This window comes from Lynx canadensis, chromosome D1 (assembly GCF_007474595.2).
Source record: "Lynx canadensis isolate LIC74 chromosome D1, mLynCan4.pri.v2, whole genome shotgun sequence".
In the NCBI taxonomy this organism is placed as follows: domain Eukaryota; kingdom Metazoa; phylum Chordata; class Mammalia; order Carnivora; family Felidae; genus Lynx; species Lynx canadensis.
This window is the reverse complement of record NC_044312.2, coordinates 15,143,782-15,162,038: the sequence shown is the minus strand read 5'-3', so window position 1 is coordinate 15,162,038 and position 18,257 is coordinate 15,143,782. Positions and strand designations below refer to the sequence as shown.

The 18,257-nt window shown below is 46.7% G+C and overlaps 1 protein-coding gene across 1 annotated transcript in view; it reads left to right on the top strand.

The window, feature by feature from the left end:
• DSCAML1 (DS cell adhesion molecule like 1) overlaps positions 1–18,257 on the top strand; it is a 348,497-nt gene that overhangs the window by 291,782 nt on the left and 38,458 nt on the right. Inside the window, 3 exon segments of the mRNA XM_030332277.1 lie at positions 156–284; positions 16,237–16,404; positions 18,155–18,225. Coding sequence (XP_030188137.1) covers positions 156–284; positions 16,237–16,404; positions 18,155–18,225 — 368 coding nt within the window.

Below are 18,257 nucleotides of genomic sequence, written 5' to 3'. Positions count from 1 at the left end.
TTGCCCTGACCCCGGGTTCAGAGCCCATGGGAAGACCACGGCTGGCACCAATTCCCCGGGACACAGCAGAACCCTGGCCTTCTCTGGAGATAGGCAGGAGGCCATGCTCTCTGCTGCCGTCCTCACTTCTGCTCCTTCCTTCTGCCGCTCCCCAGAACCCCCTGACCCCCCAGAGCTGGAGATCCGGGAGGTGAAGGCCCGGAGCATGAACCTGCGCTGGACCCAGCGATTCGACGGGAATAGCATCATCACGGGCTTCGATATTGAATACAAGAACAAATCAGGTAGGGTGAAGGCTCGGCCTACGGTGGCCCTGTGCCCATGCCCTGTCCGTGCCCCCCTGTGGGGGAGTCCTTGGGCCTCAGAGCTGCCCATCTGAGACAAACACACCGGCACCCACCAGGCCACAGGCCCTCGTCTCTCCCTAAGGGCAGGACTCTGGTTGGGCTAAGAGCTCTGTGAGAGGGGCAGACGATGGGGCAGTTAACGGGGAGGGAGGAGCGTCAGTCCCTTCTTTCCAGGGCTGTCCCCGGGCCAAGGGCGACAAGGTGGTCTGACTTAAAGCAGCTGAAAGGCCCGGAGGCAAAGGGCTATGGGCTGAGTCTGTGGGGTCAGAGACATCATGGATTTGGCTAGTCATCTGGGCACTCCTGGTTTGGGATTATGGGAGTGCTTGGGGGTCCGAGAGCTGGACCTTGGTGGTCTGCGGGGGACGGGATCCCCTGGAAAAACCTAGATCTAAGTCTTGTCCTCCTGGTATCCCTTCAGAGCCCTCCCCTGGGACCCTTGCTAGCACCGATGAGGCCGTGAAGCCCTGCGGAGCAGAATGACGGTGGGCCCCCAGGTCTCTGGGGAAATAGGGGACCCGTGGTCAGGTGGCAGGAAATGGCAAAGAGGGGGCCTCAGAGGGGGCGAGAGGCCTGGAGCGGACCAAGCCACAGGGTTGCCGCAGGGGCTCATGCTTATGTCTGTTTGACTCTCTCTGGAAGGTACGTGAGAAATGGGCCACCGGGGTTACCCCCCGAGAGGGCGCCTGGGTGGCACCCACGTGGGAATGCGAGGCAAGCCTGCTCCTCACTCTGGCTGCTTCTGGACCTTTTGCGTTCGTTTAAGCCTTTGTCAGCTTTTCAAAAACAATTCAGAAATGGGAAAAGAGAGCCTGGAGAACTCACCCCTCCCCAGCCCCCTTTCCTCTGCCAGCTCCAACTAGTTTTCAGGTCTTCGTGTAACTCCAAGGTTTTGTTTCTCCTGGGGGCTTCTAGACCCTTCCTTAGCACAGCGCACAGTCAGTGGCTGGCTGGGTGTCCTCTCCTCGGGAAGGACCAAGTCTCAGTCCCTGCTGTGTTCCCAGCACCTGGCACACTGCCCGCCACGGGCTTAGATGCTCGGCAGATGGCTGCTGAGTGAGTCAAAGTGAGACCCAGGAAAGCAAAGTCAGAGTTGCATATTCACCTCTTGAGAAGCAGCTCCGTCCGTGACACCAGATCGGTCATCTCCGATACAGGTTTCTCCAGGGAGGCGCCCTGCCCTTGGAAGCTTACTGTCTCGTTGGGCAGAAGAGCCAGGCTGCAGCCGGCCACCCAGGAGTCCATCCCTGAGTGTGGGAAGAGGGTGGCAGAGGGTGGCTGCCACCATCAGAGGCACCGGGGAAGGCTCTCTCTCATCCCTGCAGGTGCCGCATTGAGAGCTAGGACTTGGGGGTTGGAAGGTGATGGGCCTGGGTTCAGGGAACGGGGAAGGGCAGAGCCCGGAGCAGGTGGAGTTTACCGCAGGGAGTGGCCTGTCTAGCACAGGGCTCTTGGATACAGTCCTTGGGACTAAAATGTGTTCTGGGGCCTCTGGGCTGAGCTTTTTACTTTGCTGGGGAAGGTCACTGAGAGCCCCTCTCGATGGGCTCCCAGAGAGAGACTTGGGTAACACGGCACCCTGGAAAGATACATCTGGCGTCTGTGGAAGAATGGGGTTCTGGGAAGGGAGTGGGAGGCTGCGGCTGGGGAGAGGTGGTGAGTGGCCAGGCCTCAGCAGAGACGCGGGGCACGAGGGGAGAGGGGGCCGACTGTGTCCATCTCATATGTCAAGACCTCCTGCGGCTGCCCCGGGAGAGGGTGGGCCTGTAGGCCCAACCCCCGTATGGCACTGCCCGCTCCGTCTCCCTGCCAGGTTGCTATGGCTGGCGGGGCTCTGCCCTGTCATTGTCAGAGGAGGGGAGGGGAGGCCTGGGCTGTCACTCGCACCCCTCCCCGACTGTCCCTTGCAACCGCCTCCCCGCCCTCCTCCCCCATGCTGCCCCATTGCCTGCTCCCCCTCCGCGGACCACTCTCTAATGTGTGGCAACCTCTCCCGGGGCCCCGCTGAGCAGGGCAAAGCTGAGAACATCACACATCTGGAGAGCAATGCAGGAGGAGAGGGGGGCAGGAAAGATGCTATCTTCAGAGCACATCCATGCCTTGCCCAAGCCCCTCCGGCTCTCCTGCAAGATGAGGGACTGCCATAGCCTACCCCCAAGCCGGGGGTGCCAGGATGGGTGGGCAGAGTGGAGAGGGAGGGGTAATGAAGACGCTCCCTTCAACAAGGGCTTTGCGCCTGTAGGAAAATAAATCACAGGATCAAGAGCAGGGGGATGCCGGCTGGTCCTTTCCCCTACCTTTGGGTTGGACTGCTCCATCCCGGGGGGACGTCTGTCCTGGCATTTAGGAAAGGGGGTTCTGGGGGAGCTGTAGGGAGTCATCCCTGGCATCAGGCAGAAGCCGTGAGCACAGCACAGCTTCCTCGTCTATAAGGTGGGAACGGTAATGCCTATCTCGTGGGATTGTTTTGAGGATTAAAGAGAAGGCATCTACAGGGGCGCCTGGGTGGCTCAGTCGATCGAGTTCCAACTCTTGATCTCAGCTCAGGTCTTGATCTCAGGGTCGCGAGTTCAAGCCCCATGGTGGGCTCCATGCTCAGTGTGAAGCCTGCTTTAAAAGAGAGAGAGAGAGAGAGAGAGAGAGAGAGAGAGAGAGAGAGAGAGCATCTAGCACAGGACTGTCGTAAACCTTTAATAAACGTGAGTTCCTCTCTCCCTTCTAACTCACATACCTCATGTGGCAATTTATAGTCCTATGGGACTCGCAGGCTGAAATATATGTCTGTCAGTCAGCAACATGAACTGAGTGCCAATAATTTTTTGCAGAATCATGCAGCAGCCATGTGGTAGGGAAAGAAGAAGAAATAGAGTGTTGCCCTTGAAGCTTACAGCGCAGTTGGCGTGAGAACATACACTGCGCGCGCACACACACACACGCACACGCACACACGCACACACGCCTTCAGAATCATTACAAAGCACTATCCAAGCATGTGTAATACTCCGCAAACAGTATTACGTGATAACTGGAAAAGGTATCCTAGGGAACAGATGGGTGACTCAAAGGAAGGAGGGAGCTGTGTGTGTGTGTGTGTGTGTGTGTGTGTGTAAGTAGATCTCCTTCCACACAAGGAATAGTAGAACAAGAACGGTTCTTGAAAGCAGAAGACTTGGGTTGACCAAGCATCAGAACTGTGTGATCTTTAGCAAGCTACTTTGGACATCTCTTTGTCAAATGGAGACAATAGCGTGTAATTCTCAGAATGGCTGTAAGGATTAAACAAGTGTGGAGACTTACGTGGAAGCACTTAGCACAGAGCCTGGCACATCCTTACCCTCCACGGGTCCCTGTCCTGTCCCTCTCTCTCTTCCTCCTGCCCTAGACCACCCCCAGGCTGGGTCTCCCTCCCTCTCTCTTCCTCCTGCCCTAGACCACCCCCAGACCAGGTCCGGACCAGCTGCTCCTGACCCCCTCCTTTGCCTCAGTTTTGTCTTTGCCAGGTTTTCTGCCATGTTGCTCATCGTGCTAATTTTCCAAGGGAAATTACCAAGTCTGCCCTTTCTAAACCATCCCGCTCACGCTGACTTCTCCTGGCCCCGGGCAGCAGAGTAATAATACATGAATGCTGAATGATAAATAGCACCATCCACACAAATCTATCAGATGGCGCTGTGCAGTTTTAAAAATGCAGACACTACATTTCATTTCTGTTCCCCAAGCAAGGAGCAGGAATGGGTTCTTTGAGGATGGCCCTCCAAGCCCAGAAGGCAGCCTCCTGGTGCGAGCTGTCGGCCACTGTGGGGTGAGCCAGCCTGGTGTGTGCTGTGATGTTCTGTGTTAGCTGGAGTGTGGCTGTGAGAGGGACTGATGCTGAGATGTCGTGTGCGGTCGTCGTGACCCAGGGAACCTCTTCTGGGTGCTGCAGAGAGATTGCCATGGGTGGGGGTAGGGGCGGGGGCTTAGTGCTGTCATGCAAGGAGAAAGTCAGAGATGCAGAATGGATTTGTTTCCCAAGTGCAGGCAGCTAAATGCTCCAGATGTGGCTTTTGTCCAAGCTGCCCTCCCTCTACAGCAAATGTGTCTTCTGAAAGACCAGAGGCTCCAGGTCCCCTCCCGGCAAGCAGTCCACAGAGTAGAAGGCGCTGACATCTCCCCAGCCACTTCCCTATTTTTTAAGAAGAATATTTTTGCATCAGAAACCCTTTGATGAAGAAAGGGAGAGAGCGCCCTTAATGAAATATGTTAATCTGGGTAAGCCAGGCTCATATGAAAGGGAATATTAAAACAGACAATATTCGCCAAACCCAGCTCAGTACTCAGAGCTGAAAAGGAAAGAGAAGAAAATAGGGCCCCTAATTTCAGCTATTCAGGGTCAGAGAGATGGCAGTGATCAAGTTTGGAAAATCAGCTAAAGGCCTTCAGATTTGACTCTGATGCATTAGCCTGAAAGGGCTGTGGGGAGAGAGTTTTTATGCCAACATCAAAGATGATTTGGGAACACAAGGTCAAATCCACCTGCAAACGACTGGTAAAAGCAGAGAGAAAGGGGCCACTTTCTGGGACCCTCCAGGCCCCAACCCTTCTGTGATTGGCAGCCTAGTGTGGCAGGGAAGGGAAAGGCAAGGCGGGGTATTTATTGTGACTACAAAATGCAGAGGAACTCTGAGTCCAAAGTAAAGGACACACAGTGGCTCGGATCTAACACCAACAGTGGGTTTTAAGTGCCCAGCACATGCCAAGTGGAGACAGGCAAAGCTTTATACATGGCTCCCGCCTTTAGGGAGCTTAGTGTCTCCTTGGCCAGTTGCTACTGAAACAGTGAGCCCTGTGCGGCAAAGAGGGCTGTAAATGCTGTAGGAGTTCAGACGAAAAGAGTGGAGAAACATGGAGCCCGAAAGGTATACACAAGCCAGATGTTGTAGGGCCTGGGGTCCCGAGAAGAAATTTTGTTTTTGTCCCAAGAGCAAGGAAAAACTATTGGAGAGTTTTATGCAAGGGGACAGCAGTATCAGATTTGTGTTCGAGAAGACCACTCTCAGGGCCGGGACAGTATTCGGCTGGCAGAAAGTGCTTGATCCTATTTGTGGGGTGAAGGATGGCTGCAGTGTGGTGAACACATGGAAGGGGGTGCACAGTAGGTTCTGGGATGTTGTTTCCCTGGTCCAAGGGGGAGGTGACAGTGGCTTGGCTGGGGCGGGGATGGAGATGGAGAGAAATGGAGAGATTTAAGAGATACATGGGACACAAAAGCTATAAGACTTCCTAGAAGAGTCCGGAATAACACCCGGCACACCATGCGCCTATTTCCTGAGGTGCGGACGTGAGGAAGGTGATGGGTTTATAGGGGGGATGGTCAAGACTTCTGTCTTGGACATGTTGAATGTGAGCTGCCTTTGAAACATCCAAGAAGAGACGTCAAGTAAACAGTTGGCTGTAAGAATCTTGAGTTCAAAGGAGATGTCCAGCTGGACACAAATCTTCACGTTATCTGTGTATAGATGGAAATAGAAGCCAAATACGGGGAAATTCTGTAAAACGAAAGAAGTAGGACCTAGGATGGACTGGAAGAACTCCATCTAACCATTAATGGGAGGGTGGGAAAAATGCACCTGCAAAGCAGAGAGAGGAAAAATAGCCCAAGACGTAAGAGAAAAGCCAGAGAGTGTTTTATCAGGGAAGCCAAGGAAAGAGTATGTCAGGAAAAGGGAGAGGTCCAAGTGTTGAACACTCCCGAGAGGCCAGGTGAAGAATTGGATTTGGTGACGTGGGGGTTGCCGATGCCGCGGAGATATAGTGCCGATATCATGGGGGTGTGAAGAGTAAATGGTGAATGTTTACATTGTCCAGCACCACACCTGGTGCATCACAAGTGCTTGGGAATTATTGGCTCTTCTTCTCCACTAGAGTCAGCTGGTGCACCCCACCCCCACACTCTCCTGTGGCCCTGCTAAAGCCAGCAGGTGCACACAATCCACACTAGGGACAGCCCTTGAGCATCTGGGTCTGGTGGCTAGGCAGGCTTATGTTTCTAGGCCCCATGGGTCTGAAACAATCAGAGAGACAATTCTTGGCAGGCTCTCACCCCCAGGACACTGCACAGACAGCAAACTAAAACACACCCCAGCCTTCTTGTGGAAAGGACCTATTTACTTGTCCTAGAGCTTCAGCCTAAAGGGCAGGCTTTGGGTTATGACACATCCTAAGACTACCGAAATGTTCTAAGAGAATGTGGGCTAAGGGAATGCCATCCTTGTGCTTTCCCTTGGCCTCACTACAACATACCAGTACATCCCAGGAAGGAGCTCATACACTTGTCTGGAGCCTTGACTTTTGCAACTATTGCCAAGGGGACACCTCCAGATGGCCTGGTCTGGAGGCCAGCAGGGTTTGTGATTGCGGTCCCATTGGACAGTATGTATTTGTATACTTTAAAAGCTGCTGTCTAAGAATCTGGCTTCCAATCAGCCTGAAAGTCAGCAGGTGCTAAGATCCCTCCCTCTGGAACACTGACAGGTCTTGGCACACCCTCAACAACTGGGACCGATCCAGAATAAATCAGGCTGTTTAGACAATCACAAAGGTTCAGGAGACAACCGAGGGCTAGGGCAAGGTTAAACAATATGGTTCATCACCTACACAAGGCCACTCCTTCAAGACAAGGGGAGGTGGCTATTTTACCTAATGCACAGAAACAAACACAGAGTCAAGCAAAATGAAGAAACAGTGGAATATGTTCCACATAAAAGAATAACATAAAACTTTAGGGGGAAAGAACATAATGAAATGGAGGTAAATAAATTACCTGATAACCAGTTCAAAGTAATGGTCATAAAGATGCCCATGGAACTTAGGAGAAGAATGGATGAACACAGAAGACTTCAATAAGGAGACAGAAAATATTAAAAAGTACCAAAGAGAAGACACAGAGCTGAAGAACACACCAGGGGGTTCAAAGCAGACTAGACAAAGCAGAAAAAAAGGATCAGTGACCTGGAAGACAGGGCAGTGGAACTCTTCCAAACAGAGTGGCAAAAAGATAAAAGAATTTTTAAAAGTGAAGATAGCTTAAGAGACCTATGCAGCAATATCTAGCAGAGTAACGCTCCCACTACAGGGCTCCTGAAGAAGCAACAAATGGGCAAGAAAACTTATTTAAAATAATAAAGGCTGGGGCACCTGACTGGGTCAGTTGGTAGAGCATTGGACTCTTGACCTTGGGGTCATGAATTCAAGCCCCGCATTGGGTGTAGAGCTTACTTTAATAATAATAAAATTAATAATTAAAATTATTTTAGTTTGATATTTAACTATTATTTATTATTTAATTTATTATTAATTAATAATTTTAATAAAAATTAAAAATACAAAAATAAAGTAATAATGGCTGAAAATTTCCCTACCTTGGCAAAAGAAACAAACATCCAGATCCAGGAATCCCAGAGAGTTCCAGATAAGATAAACCCAAAGAGAGCCACACCAAGACATATTATAATTAAAATGTCAAAAATTAAAGATAAAGGGAGGATCTATAAAGCAGCAAGAGAAAAATAACTTGTTATGTACAGGGGAAAGCCCATAAGATATTAGATTTCTCAGAAACTTTGCAGGCCAAAAGGGAGTGGCATGGTGTATTCAAAGTGCCAAAGGGAAAAAATTTCCAACCAAGAATACTCTACCCGGCAAGGTTATCATTTGGAATTGAAGGAGAGACCAAGAGTTTTCCAGACAAGCAAAGTTAAATGAGTTCATCACCACTAAATTGATCTTACAACAAATGTTAAAGGGACTTCATTAAGCTGAAGAGAAAGGGCACTAAATAGTAACAAGAAAACATACAAAAGTAAAAATCTCACTGGTAAAGGTAAATATATAGTAAATATAGTGGGTTAATCACTCATACAGCTAGTGTGAAGGTTAAAAGACAAAAGTAGTAAAAAATGCATAACTACAATAATTAGTTAATGGACACACAAAAAGATGTGAAGTGTGTCATCAAAATTATACAACAGGAGGAATAAATAAGGTAGAGTTTTAGAATGCATTCAAACGTAAGTTGCTCTCAGCTTAAAATAAACTATTATATATATAGGCTATTCTGTGTGAGCCTCATAGTGAAAACCTAGGTACACAAGAGAAAATGAGAAAAGAATTTAAGCACAGCGCTAAAGAAAGTCATCAAACCACAAGTGAAGAGAGCAAAAGAAGAAACAGAAAGAAACTACAAAACAGGCAGAAAACAATTAACAGAGTGGCATTAGTAAGTACATACTTATCAATGATTATAGGCATACATCGGAGATACTTGCAGATCACCAAGAGAAAGCAAGTCAGATGAACTTTTTGGTTTCCCAGTGCATATAAAAGTTACGTGTACACTATTCTGTAGTCTATTAAGTGTGCAATAGCATTCTGTTTGGGAAAAAAAACTATGTACCTTGATTTTAAAATAGTTTATTGTAGGGGAGCCTGGGTGGCTCAGTCAGTTAAGCCTCTGACTCTTGATTTTGGCTCAGGTCACGATCTCATGGTTTGTGAGTTTGAGTCCCGCATCTGGCTCTGCACTGACAACACAGAGCCTGCTTGGGACTCTCTCTCTCCTGTCTCTCTCTGCTCTTCCCCTGCTAGTGCTCGCCCACGCTCGCTCTCTCTCTCTCTCTCTCTCTCTCTCTCTCAAAATAAATAAACAAACATTTTAAAAAATAATTTATGGGGCGCCTGGGTGGCGCAGTCGGTTAAGCGTCCGACTTCAGCCAGGTCACGATCTCGCGGTCCGTGAGTTCGAGCCCCGCGTCAGGCTCTGGGCTGATGGCTCGGAGCCTGGAGCCTGTTTCCGATTCTGTGTCTCCCTCTCTCTCTGCCCCTCCCCCGTTCATGCTCTGTCTCTCTCTGTCCCAGAAATAAATAAACGTTGAAAAAAAAAATAATTTATTGTAAAAAAAAAAAAACCGCATACTATCATCTGAGCTTTCAATGAGTCATAATCTTTTTGCTGGTGGAGGGTCCTGCCTCAATGGTGGTGATGCCTGCTGATCAGAGTGGTGGTTGCTGAAGGTTGGGGTGGCTGCAGCCATTTCTTAAAATAAGACAGTAAAGTTTTCCACATCAGCAGACTCTCCCTTTCACGAGTGATTTCTCTGTAGCAGGTGATGCTGTTTGATAGCATTTTACCCACAGTAGAATTTCTCTCAGAATGGGCATCCAGTCTCTCAAACCCTTTATCAGCTAAGTTTATGTCATATTCTAAATCCTTTGCTGTCGCTTCAGCAGTCTTCAGAGTGTCTCTCCCAGGAGTAGATTCCATCTCAAGAAACCGCTTTCTTGGGGCACCTGCGTGGCTCAGTCAGTAAGCGTCTTCACTCGGGTCATGGTCTCGCGGTTCGTGAGTTCAAGCCCTGAATCAGGCTCTCTGCTGTCAGCACAGAGCCCACTCTGGATTCTGTTTCCTCCCACCTCTCTCTCTGCCCCTACCCTGCTCACCCTCTCTTTCCCAAAAATCAGTAAAACGTTTAAAGAAATTTAAAAAAAGAAACCACGTACTTTGCTTCTCCATAGGAAGCAACTCCTCATTCATTCAAGTTTTATCCTGCAGTGGCGGCCATGCAGTCTCCTCTTCCTTCAGGTTCCACTTCTGATTCTAGTTCTCTTGTTATTTCCACCACACCTGCAGCCTCTTCCTCCACTGAAGCCTTGAACCCCTCAAAGCCCACGCGAGGGTGGCAATCAGCTTCTTCCAAATTCCTATTAATGTTGATATTTTGACCTCTTCCCATGAATCACAAATGTTCTTGAATGGCTTGTAGAATGGCAAATCCTTTCCGGAAGATTTTCAATTTACTTTGCTCAGATCCATCAGAGGAATCACTATCTGTGGCAGCTATAGCCTTATGAAATGTATTTCTTAAAATAATAAGACTTGAAAGTCGAAATGACGCCTTGATCCATGGGCTGCAGAAAGGATATCGTGTTAGCAGGTGTGAAGATGGCATCCGTTGTACATCTCCATCGGACCTCTTGTCGGGTGCGTTGTCATCGAGCAGTAATATTTTGAAAGAAATCTTTTTTTCTGAGCAGTAGGTCTCAACAGTGGGCTTAAAATATTCAGCAAACCATGTTAGAAACAGATGTGCTAGCATCCAGGCTTTGTTGTCCCATTTATACAGCATAGGCGATGTAGATTTAGCATAATTCTTAAGGGACCTAGGATTTTTGGAATGTTAAATGAGCATTGGCTTCAACTTTAAGTCACCAGCTGCATTAGCCCCTAACAAGACAATCAACCTGTCCTTTGAAGCTTTGAAGCCAGACATTGACTTCCCCTCTCTAGCTATGAAAGTCCGAGGTGGCATCTTCCAATAGAAGGCTGTTTTATCTACACTGAAAATCTGTTGGTCAGTGTAACCACCTTCATTAATTCTCTTATCCGGATCTTCTGGATAACTTGCTGCAGCTTCTACATCAGCACTTGCTGCCTTGCCTAATACTCTTATGTTATAGAGATGATTTCTTTCCTTAAACCTCATGAACCAGCCTCTGCAAGCTTCAGGCTTTTCTTCTGCCGCCTCCTCACTGCTCTCAGCCTTCAAAGAATTGAATGCACAAGAAATAATAAGTGTTGGCAAGGATGTGGGAAAAAGGGGAACCTTCTTGCACTGTTGGTGAGAATGTAAATTGCTGCAGCCACTATGGAAGACGGTGTGGAAGTTTCTCAAAAAATTGAAACAAGAATTATTGTTTGATTCAGCAACTCCACTTCTAGGAATTTATCCAAAGAAACCAAAAATACTGATTCAAAAATATGTATGCACCCCTACGTTCGTTGCCGCATGATTTACGATAGCTTAAGATATGGAAGCAACCTCAGTCCATTAATAAATGAATGGATGGAGAAAGATGTGGGATGTATGTACACACACACACACACACACACACACACGCACGCACACACAGTGGAATATTACTCAGCCGTAAAAAAGAGTGGAATTTTGCCATTTGCAACAACACAGAGTGGACCTGGAGGGTATTATGCTAAGTGAAATAAGTCAGACAGAAAAAGGACAAATACCACATGATTTCACTTATATGTAGAATTTAAAAAAACACACACATAATAAACTTTGTAGGTGTAGAGAACAGACTGGTGGTTGCCAGAGGGAAGGAGTTTTGAGAGTGGGTGAAATGCGGGAAGGACGTCAGGAAGTACAAACTTCCAGTTGTAAAATAAATGAGTCACGGGAAGTAATGTACAGCATGGTGACTGTGGACAATAATATTGCATTGCATGTTTAAAAGTTGCTAAGATGTGGAGCCCCCGGGTGGCTTAGTGGGTTAAGCGTCCGACTCTTGATTTCAGCTCAGGTCGTGATCTCACATTTTATGCAACAGAGCCCCACATCCGTCTCTTGCACTAACAGCATGGAGCCCACTTGGGATTCCCTCACTTCTCTCTCTCTCTCTCTCTCTCTCTCTCTCTCTTTCTCTGCCCTTCTCCTTGCACTTTCTCTCTCAAAATACATAAATAAACTTATTTTTAAAAAGTTGCTAAGAGACTAAATGATGAGGATTCTCATCATAAGAAGAAAACTTTGTAACTTTGTATGGTGACAGGTAGTGACTAGACTTAAGGTAGTGATCACTTCACAATGTATGTAAGTACTGAATCATTATGTTGTACACCTGAAACTAACATAATGTTATATGTCAATTATACTTCAATAAAAGAAAGAATTCTGTGAGGTAAATGGATGCATGAAACTCTTGTACTGTTGAGGAACTGGGGCACATAGACTTGAAATTTCTAAAGTTAGTTCTTACAAAGAACACGGAAATTTCAAAGTGGAATGGGAGATTCGGTTTGCTCATTTTAAGGAGGTGCGTTGTGCACAAGGAAATTACTGTCTGAACCTTGGAGGGTCGTGTGTGAAGCCTCCACAGGATTGGAAATGACTCAGCAGAGCACGTGTGATACCTGTCTCCGGTGTTCCTGGGATTTCTGAACCAAATCCCTGCTAGCTCGACCATTTCCCTTGCAAATTTCTCACACGAGGCAGAAGCAGAACTCTAAAAATGCCTTAACGCAGAATTCCTCACAAGTGCGCCCAGATTTTCCCAGGCCCCTAAAAGTGATGGAAAAGCAGCCTCACAGTTCCAGGGGACAAGTTTGGGCCTCACTGTGAACGTGACAGAAGTCCGCTGGAGCAAAAGATGCCTGGAGGGTTGGGGAAGAGTCTCCCTCTGTGACAGCAGCAGAAAACTTAGGTGTCTCAAAAATCATTGCCATTGAAGCAAATCTTCCCAAACCATATGTTAAGGTCTGGCTTCCTCTGTGACCTCTGACCTCTCACCTGTGTCCTTCACTTCAATCGCTCCCGCCCACCCGGCTGTGTTGGCTTTTGTCTCCTTCCTCCTCACATCCCACGGCTCCTTCTTTTGCACCAAAAAGGTGACCAGGTTGAGTTTAGAGACAATAAGCCTGTTTATTAGAAAAAGGGACATGGGTTTTTCTGGAGATTCTCCAGTTTCCAATCCAATGTTGTGCCTGGGTGAGAAGAGAGGACATTGTAGGATATTAGAATATTCTAGAACATGATGTCCCAAAATACTGTTTTCTGACAGCACCTTTACTGTTGCTAGTATAGTAAAAACTTTAGATCCTAAGTTCCACTTCTAAGTATTTCTGGGTCAAATCTAAGGGGTGGAAATTGGATATTAAGATGGGGGCCACAATAGTTTATGCCACTGAATGTATAGAACACAGGCATACACATTTTTGAGTGTGGTATTTATGGCATACAGGGTAAATTGTGTATATGTCTCAGATGGAAAAGTTATGGTGAGTCAGAAGTGTGCTTCTCAAATTTTAATGTGTGCAGAAACAAAATGGAGCCCTTGTAAAAATGCAGACTCTCTCTAGTTCACTTCTGGGGCGGGACCTGGGTTTCCACATTTTTAACAAGCTCATTTTTAACTAGTGAACACCAATGTCTGTGGTCCAATGAAAGGGTTGTATGGAATTTACAGGCCTAATAGGATCGTGAGCATAGCAACAACAAACCCTTTCGAAAATTTACTATGTACCGCATATCTTTCTAACAGTTTTTTATATATGAATGCATGAACCACATAAATAATCTGAGAATAATAATATTATTCTTCCTCTTTTATGAGAATATTTTGTCAAACATCCAGTAAATGGTAAAGCTCGGGTTTTACTCCAATTTATCTTAACTAGAATTTATCTGAAAAGAACACAGAACAATACTCAGAGACAGCCCTAATGAATGTTTATAGCAGTTTCTGTAACTGAGAAGAATAATAGAAACATGTTAAGAAGGTAACAAGAAAGAATGAATCAAATAATGTTAACATTTTATGCACATAAACATACATAAAAATAGGAAGTATGCATACACGAGAAGTGATAGAGACCAAATTTTCGTGTCAGCGAAACCAAGATTATTTTCAATTGTGTAAATCTTATAAATCTATTTTTCGATGCTGCTCTTTGTATTTTGTAAACACACTGGGGAGATGAACACACACACTGAGATAAAATGAGTTAGAGCAATCGTTTCCAAGTCTCCTATTTCTTTGAAAATTTGTATCATTTGTGCTGAGCTATATTTTAGAAACTTAACACACTTGACATGCGTTAATAATATGATTCTTGTAGACTTTTTTTGAAAATACAAAGAAGTAATAAAGAAGAGAATGTCTGTGACATGAATGTGTGAACTATAATGGAAACAGAGGGCCGAGGCCTGATGGATTAAAACCCCGGTTTGCAAAGGCTAGTATCTCCAAGGAAACGAAAGTGACAGCCTTCATTTTCCAAAGCAAACTACAAGCAAAGAGAAACTACGAAGACAATGTGATGGTTTATATACATCTCTCAGTAAATCCCTCCGACGCCTTTACTAATGATAGAGGGGAACATATTAACTTTATATAATAAGTAGAGGAATCTGACGGAGGGCCACCTAAGCTAAGTGAGCAATGTTAACATCCACTGTCCTGGGACAAATCGATAGCAGGTGACTCACACACAGAGGGACACGTTATCGCTGCTGTGATATTGGTAAAAACGAGGAACCAATAACCTGAATCTATTGTGAAGAAAATGTCAGTTTTATGTATATTTCCATCCACAGTACCTCCCATGTGAATGTTTCTTACCAATATAGAGAGCAAGGCTCGTCTAATAATATGTATATGCAAATATATATATATTTTTCCTTAGTCTCTCTGTGTTCAAACACATCATGTGGGCCTCCTCCCCCACTGACTCGTGGTTAATGTCCCTCTCCCATAAACACGGGCAAATTGAGTACGAGGTGTGAGCTGGCATCAGCTCCCAGGATGCCACAGAGAGAGGTGTAGCCCATTCCCTCCCAAACCAAAGAGATGTCCGCAGCAGGTAGGAGCCATCGTATTTGCAACCCTGGCTTAACCTGCCAGCCACAGAGTGACTCTCTGGGTGGTTGGGGTGTTTTTAAAAGACAAGGAGAAAATAATGTGCCTCTGAGCACCCACAGCCTGCCATTTGTGACTTTGGCTCATGAAGCCAAAGAATTAAATGCAAAGCTGCAGATGGGGAGCTGGGCCGGTGCCCTCCACAGATGCCGAGCCTGTGAAGCTAGAAGTGGTGTTTTGAAAACCATCAAGACCTCAATTAACCAGAATCTGAGGGCATGGGTTAGTCTCTTCTGGTGAACTGATTTATCAGGTATAAGCCCTTTTTTAAAGGGGTGGGGGGGGGGGAATCTTCCTAACAGTCTTTCTAGAATATGCTTGCCTCCTCTCCTGTTCTAGGGATTAAACAGCAGTGAATGCAATTTAATCTTTTCTACTGAGAATTTTCAGGATCCTCTACTGTGGATTTAAAAGGCGTAGAAAATTAGACTGAATAGTGACATCAGGACATGCCCCGGGAAGATTTTTAAGCCTTACTATCAGCTTGTTTCCTTGTGCTCTGCCTTTTTTTCTTTTCAAAGTGAAGGGCCAATAAAGTAATCTAGTTATGAATTCTGGGTTTGGAAGATCCTAGCTGAGGCTTTGCTGTAACTGCAACCCCTTCCCATTTTTCTTGGGAATCCCCCGGTAGAGGCACAGCAAAAATATATCGAATGAATGACTGGGTTCCTCTGGACATGCAGAATGTTTACTGTCACAGTATTCCTGTGTGGCATTTTTCACTTGCTAAACAGCCCTGGAATGGCCTGCCAGTCCCCTTGGATGAATCGGGAACATGCTAATCTCTTTGTTGGCTCCTGACCTTAAAGACTCAGAGAGCATTCTCCTGCTAGTGAGCAAGAGGGTAAGGTTTGGGCTGGGGACTCTGGCACTCAGTCTGTCCCCCCAAAGACCAAGTGGCACTCAAGACCACCACCACACAAGTGCACAAAGAAACGAAATACAGAGGCATACACAGAAGGAAAAAGGGGGAGACTTGGCTTCACCCGTGGCCCTGGGTTGATAGGTATCTCATGGTTACAACTGGTCACTGATGTGGTGTGGGAGACCGGGAAGGAGGGCACTGGCTAATCACACCCTTAAGGATAGCGAGCAAATGGGGATCTTGAAAGGGACCTTGAGGAGCATATTGTTTGATCCCTATCTGAGGCTTAAACTCACAAGCTGGCTCAGGGCAGAGGAGAGCCAGTGCATTGACTGCTCATGTTCTCCAGCATCCCTTGGTCTCCTTGAGTTTCATGGAACAGAACCCTTGTACTCTCTGTGAGGTGGTTAAGGCCTGTGCCCTCTGGCTGTAGTCTGTGTGAGCTGGCCCTCCTCTGGGCATCACAGTGGAGATTGGGATGTGCTGGTGCTTGAGGCTGGGGAAGGGCTGTGAGGTTTTCCCGGCTGTGGTTTGAAATGGGTGCTCTCTCTCCAGATTCCTGGGACTTCAAGCAGTCCACACGCAACATCTCCCCCACCATCAACCAGGCCAACATCGTGGACTTGCACCCAGCCTCTGTGTACAGCATCCGCATGTACTCCTTCAACAAGATTGGCCGCAGCGAGCCGAGCAAAGAGCTCACCATTAGCACCGAGGAGGCCGGTGAGCACTCAGGCCTTGTGGCTCTTTCCCGTGACCTTGGGGATCAGGGCCATCTGAGGTCCACACCCACCCTGTCCACTGACAGTGGGCTTACAATTAGAACAGGGAAGGAGAGATCCCAAGGTATTTGTTTGTGTCTGCCTTTGGATCATTGGAGGCTCTTAGGTTTGACCTTTTCCAGATGGAGTTCTAGACACTGGGCTTTGGGGAGCTGTCCATGGTTCTTACCCACTCCTCTGGCCCCAGACTGTCTGGAAAGGGTGGAGCACTAGTGCCCTGTATTATTTTCCGTGACCTTTGTTTTGGAGTTTTTCTGAAAACTTAAACAAGCTTTCTCTCCCTATATGTTCTCCTGCTATTGCAAAATAGAAAACAATACCAAAAGTACATGTCACATATATGTGTAGCTTTACAAATAATAATAAACCGGGGCACCTGGGTGGCTCAGTCGGTTAAGCATCTGACTTCAGCTCCAGTCACGATCTCTCAGTTCGTGAGTTCGAGCCCCACATCAGGCCCAGAGCCTGGAACTTGCTTCAGATTCTGTGTCTCCCTCTCTCTCTGCCCCTTCCCTGCTCACTCTCTGTCTCTCTCTGTCTCTCAACAATAAATAAATGTTAAAAAAAAATTAAAAAATAATAATAATAAAGCAAAAAATAGGATAAGCAACACTCACTATCAATTACCAGCATGCCAGGGGTCCTCCCTCTGCCCCTTCCCAACCATAACCCCATGCCTCCCTTTGAGGTAACCAGTAGTCATTCTTTATTTTCTCTTTTATACTGTCACTACAGTGTATATATGCAGAAGCATGTTGTTTGGTTTTGCCTATTTTCCCAGGGAATGTATTTATGAAATTATTCTTGATATATTCTGTGTCTTCCTTGCTTTGATCATTAGTATTTTTGTGAGTTTCATCATTTGTGCATTTTCAGTGCTCTGTAGTACTCTCTGCCATGATTATACCACAGCCTCTTTGTCCATTTTAACGAAGAGGGACATTTAGGTGGCTTGCAGCTTGGACCTGTGAACATTTTCATACTTGTATGCTTACAGAGGTCTGTGAGTTTCTCTATGGGATAGAAGTAGTTGCAGAATTACAAAGGCATCAGATGAGGACACTCCTACCTTTAACCGGAAAGGCCAAGATGTCTTCCAAAGTATTGGGCCAGTTTCCTTTCCCATGGCCAGTAGATATAAGAATTCCTGGGACACCTGGGTGGCTCAGTCAGTTAAGCATCTGACTTCAGCTCAGGTCATGACCTCACAGCTTGTGAGTTTGAGCCCCATGTCTGGCTCTGTGCTGACAGCTCAGAGCCTGGAGCCTGCTTCGGATTCTGTGTCTCCATCTGTCTCTGCCCCTCCCCCACTCATTCTTTCTCTCCCTCTCTCTCTTTCTCTGTCTCTCTCTCTCTCTCTTTCAAATATAAATAAACCTTAAAAAAAAAGAATTCCCACTACTACACACCCTTACCTACACTTGATACTATCAAACTTTTAAAAATTGTTCCCAGTGTGCTAAATGTAGAGTAATATCTCGTTGTCATTGCTCGCTGCATTTTCAGCAAATGATGATGGAGAATGGAGAGGAGAGGTAAGCCCTATGACTGTTTTATGGGGGGTTCTCTGCTTTCGTGTATGAGCTTTTCCTTTGTTCCCAGCAATCCTCCAGCTGAAGAGGATGAGAGTGAGCACATAAGACTCTTTTCTTCCCTAACTTAACTTGTAATGTTGTTTCCCCCTCCACCAGCTCCTGATGGGCCCCCCATGGATGTCACCTTGCAGCCAGTGACCTCACAGAGTATCCAAGTGACCTGGAAGGTAAGTGAGGTCGAATTTCCCACTGAATGCCT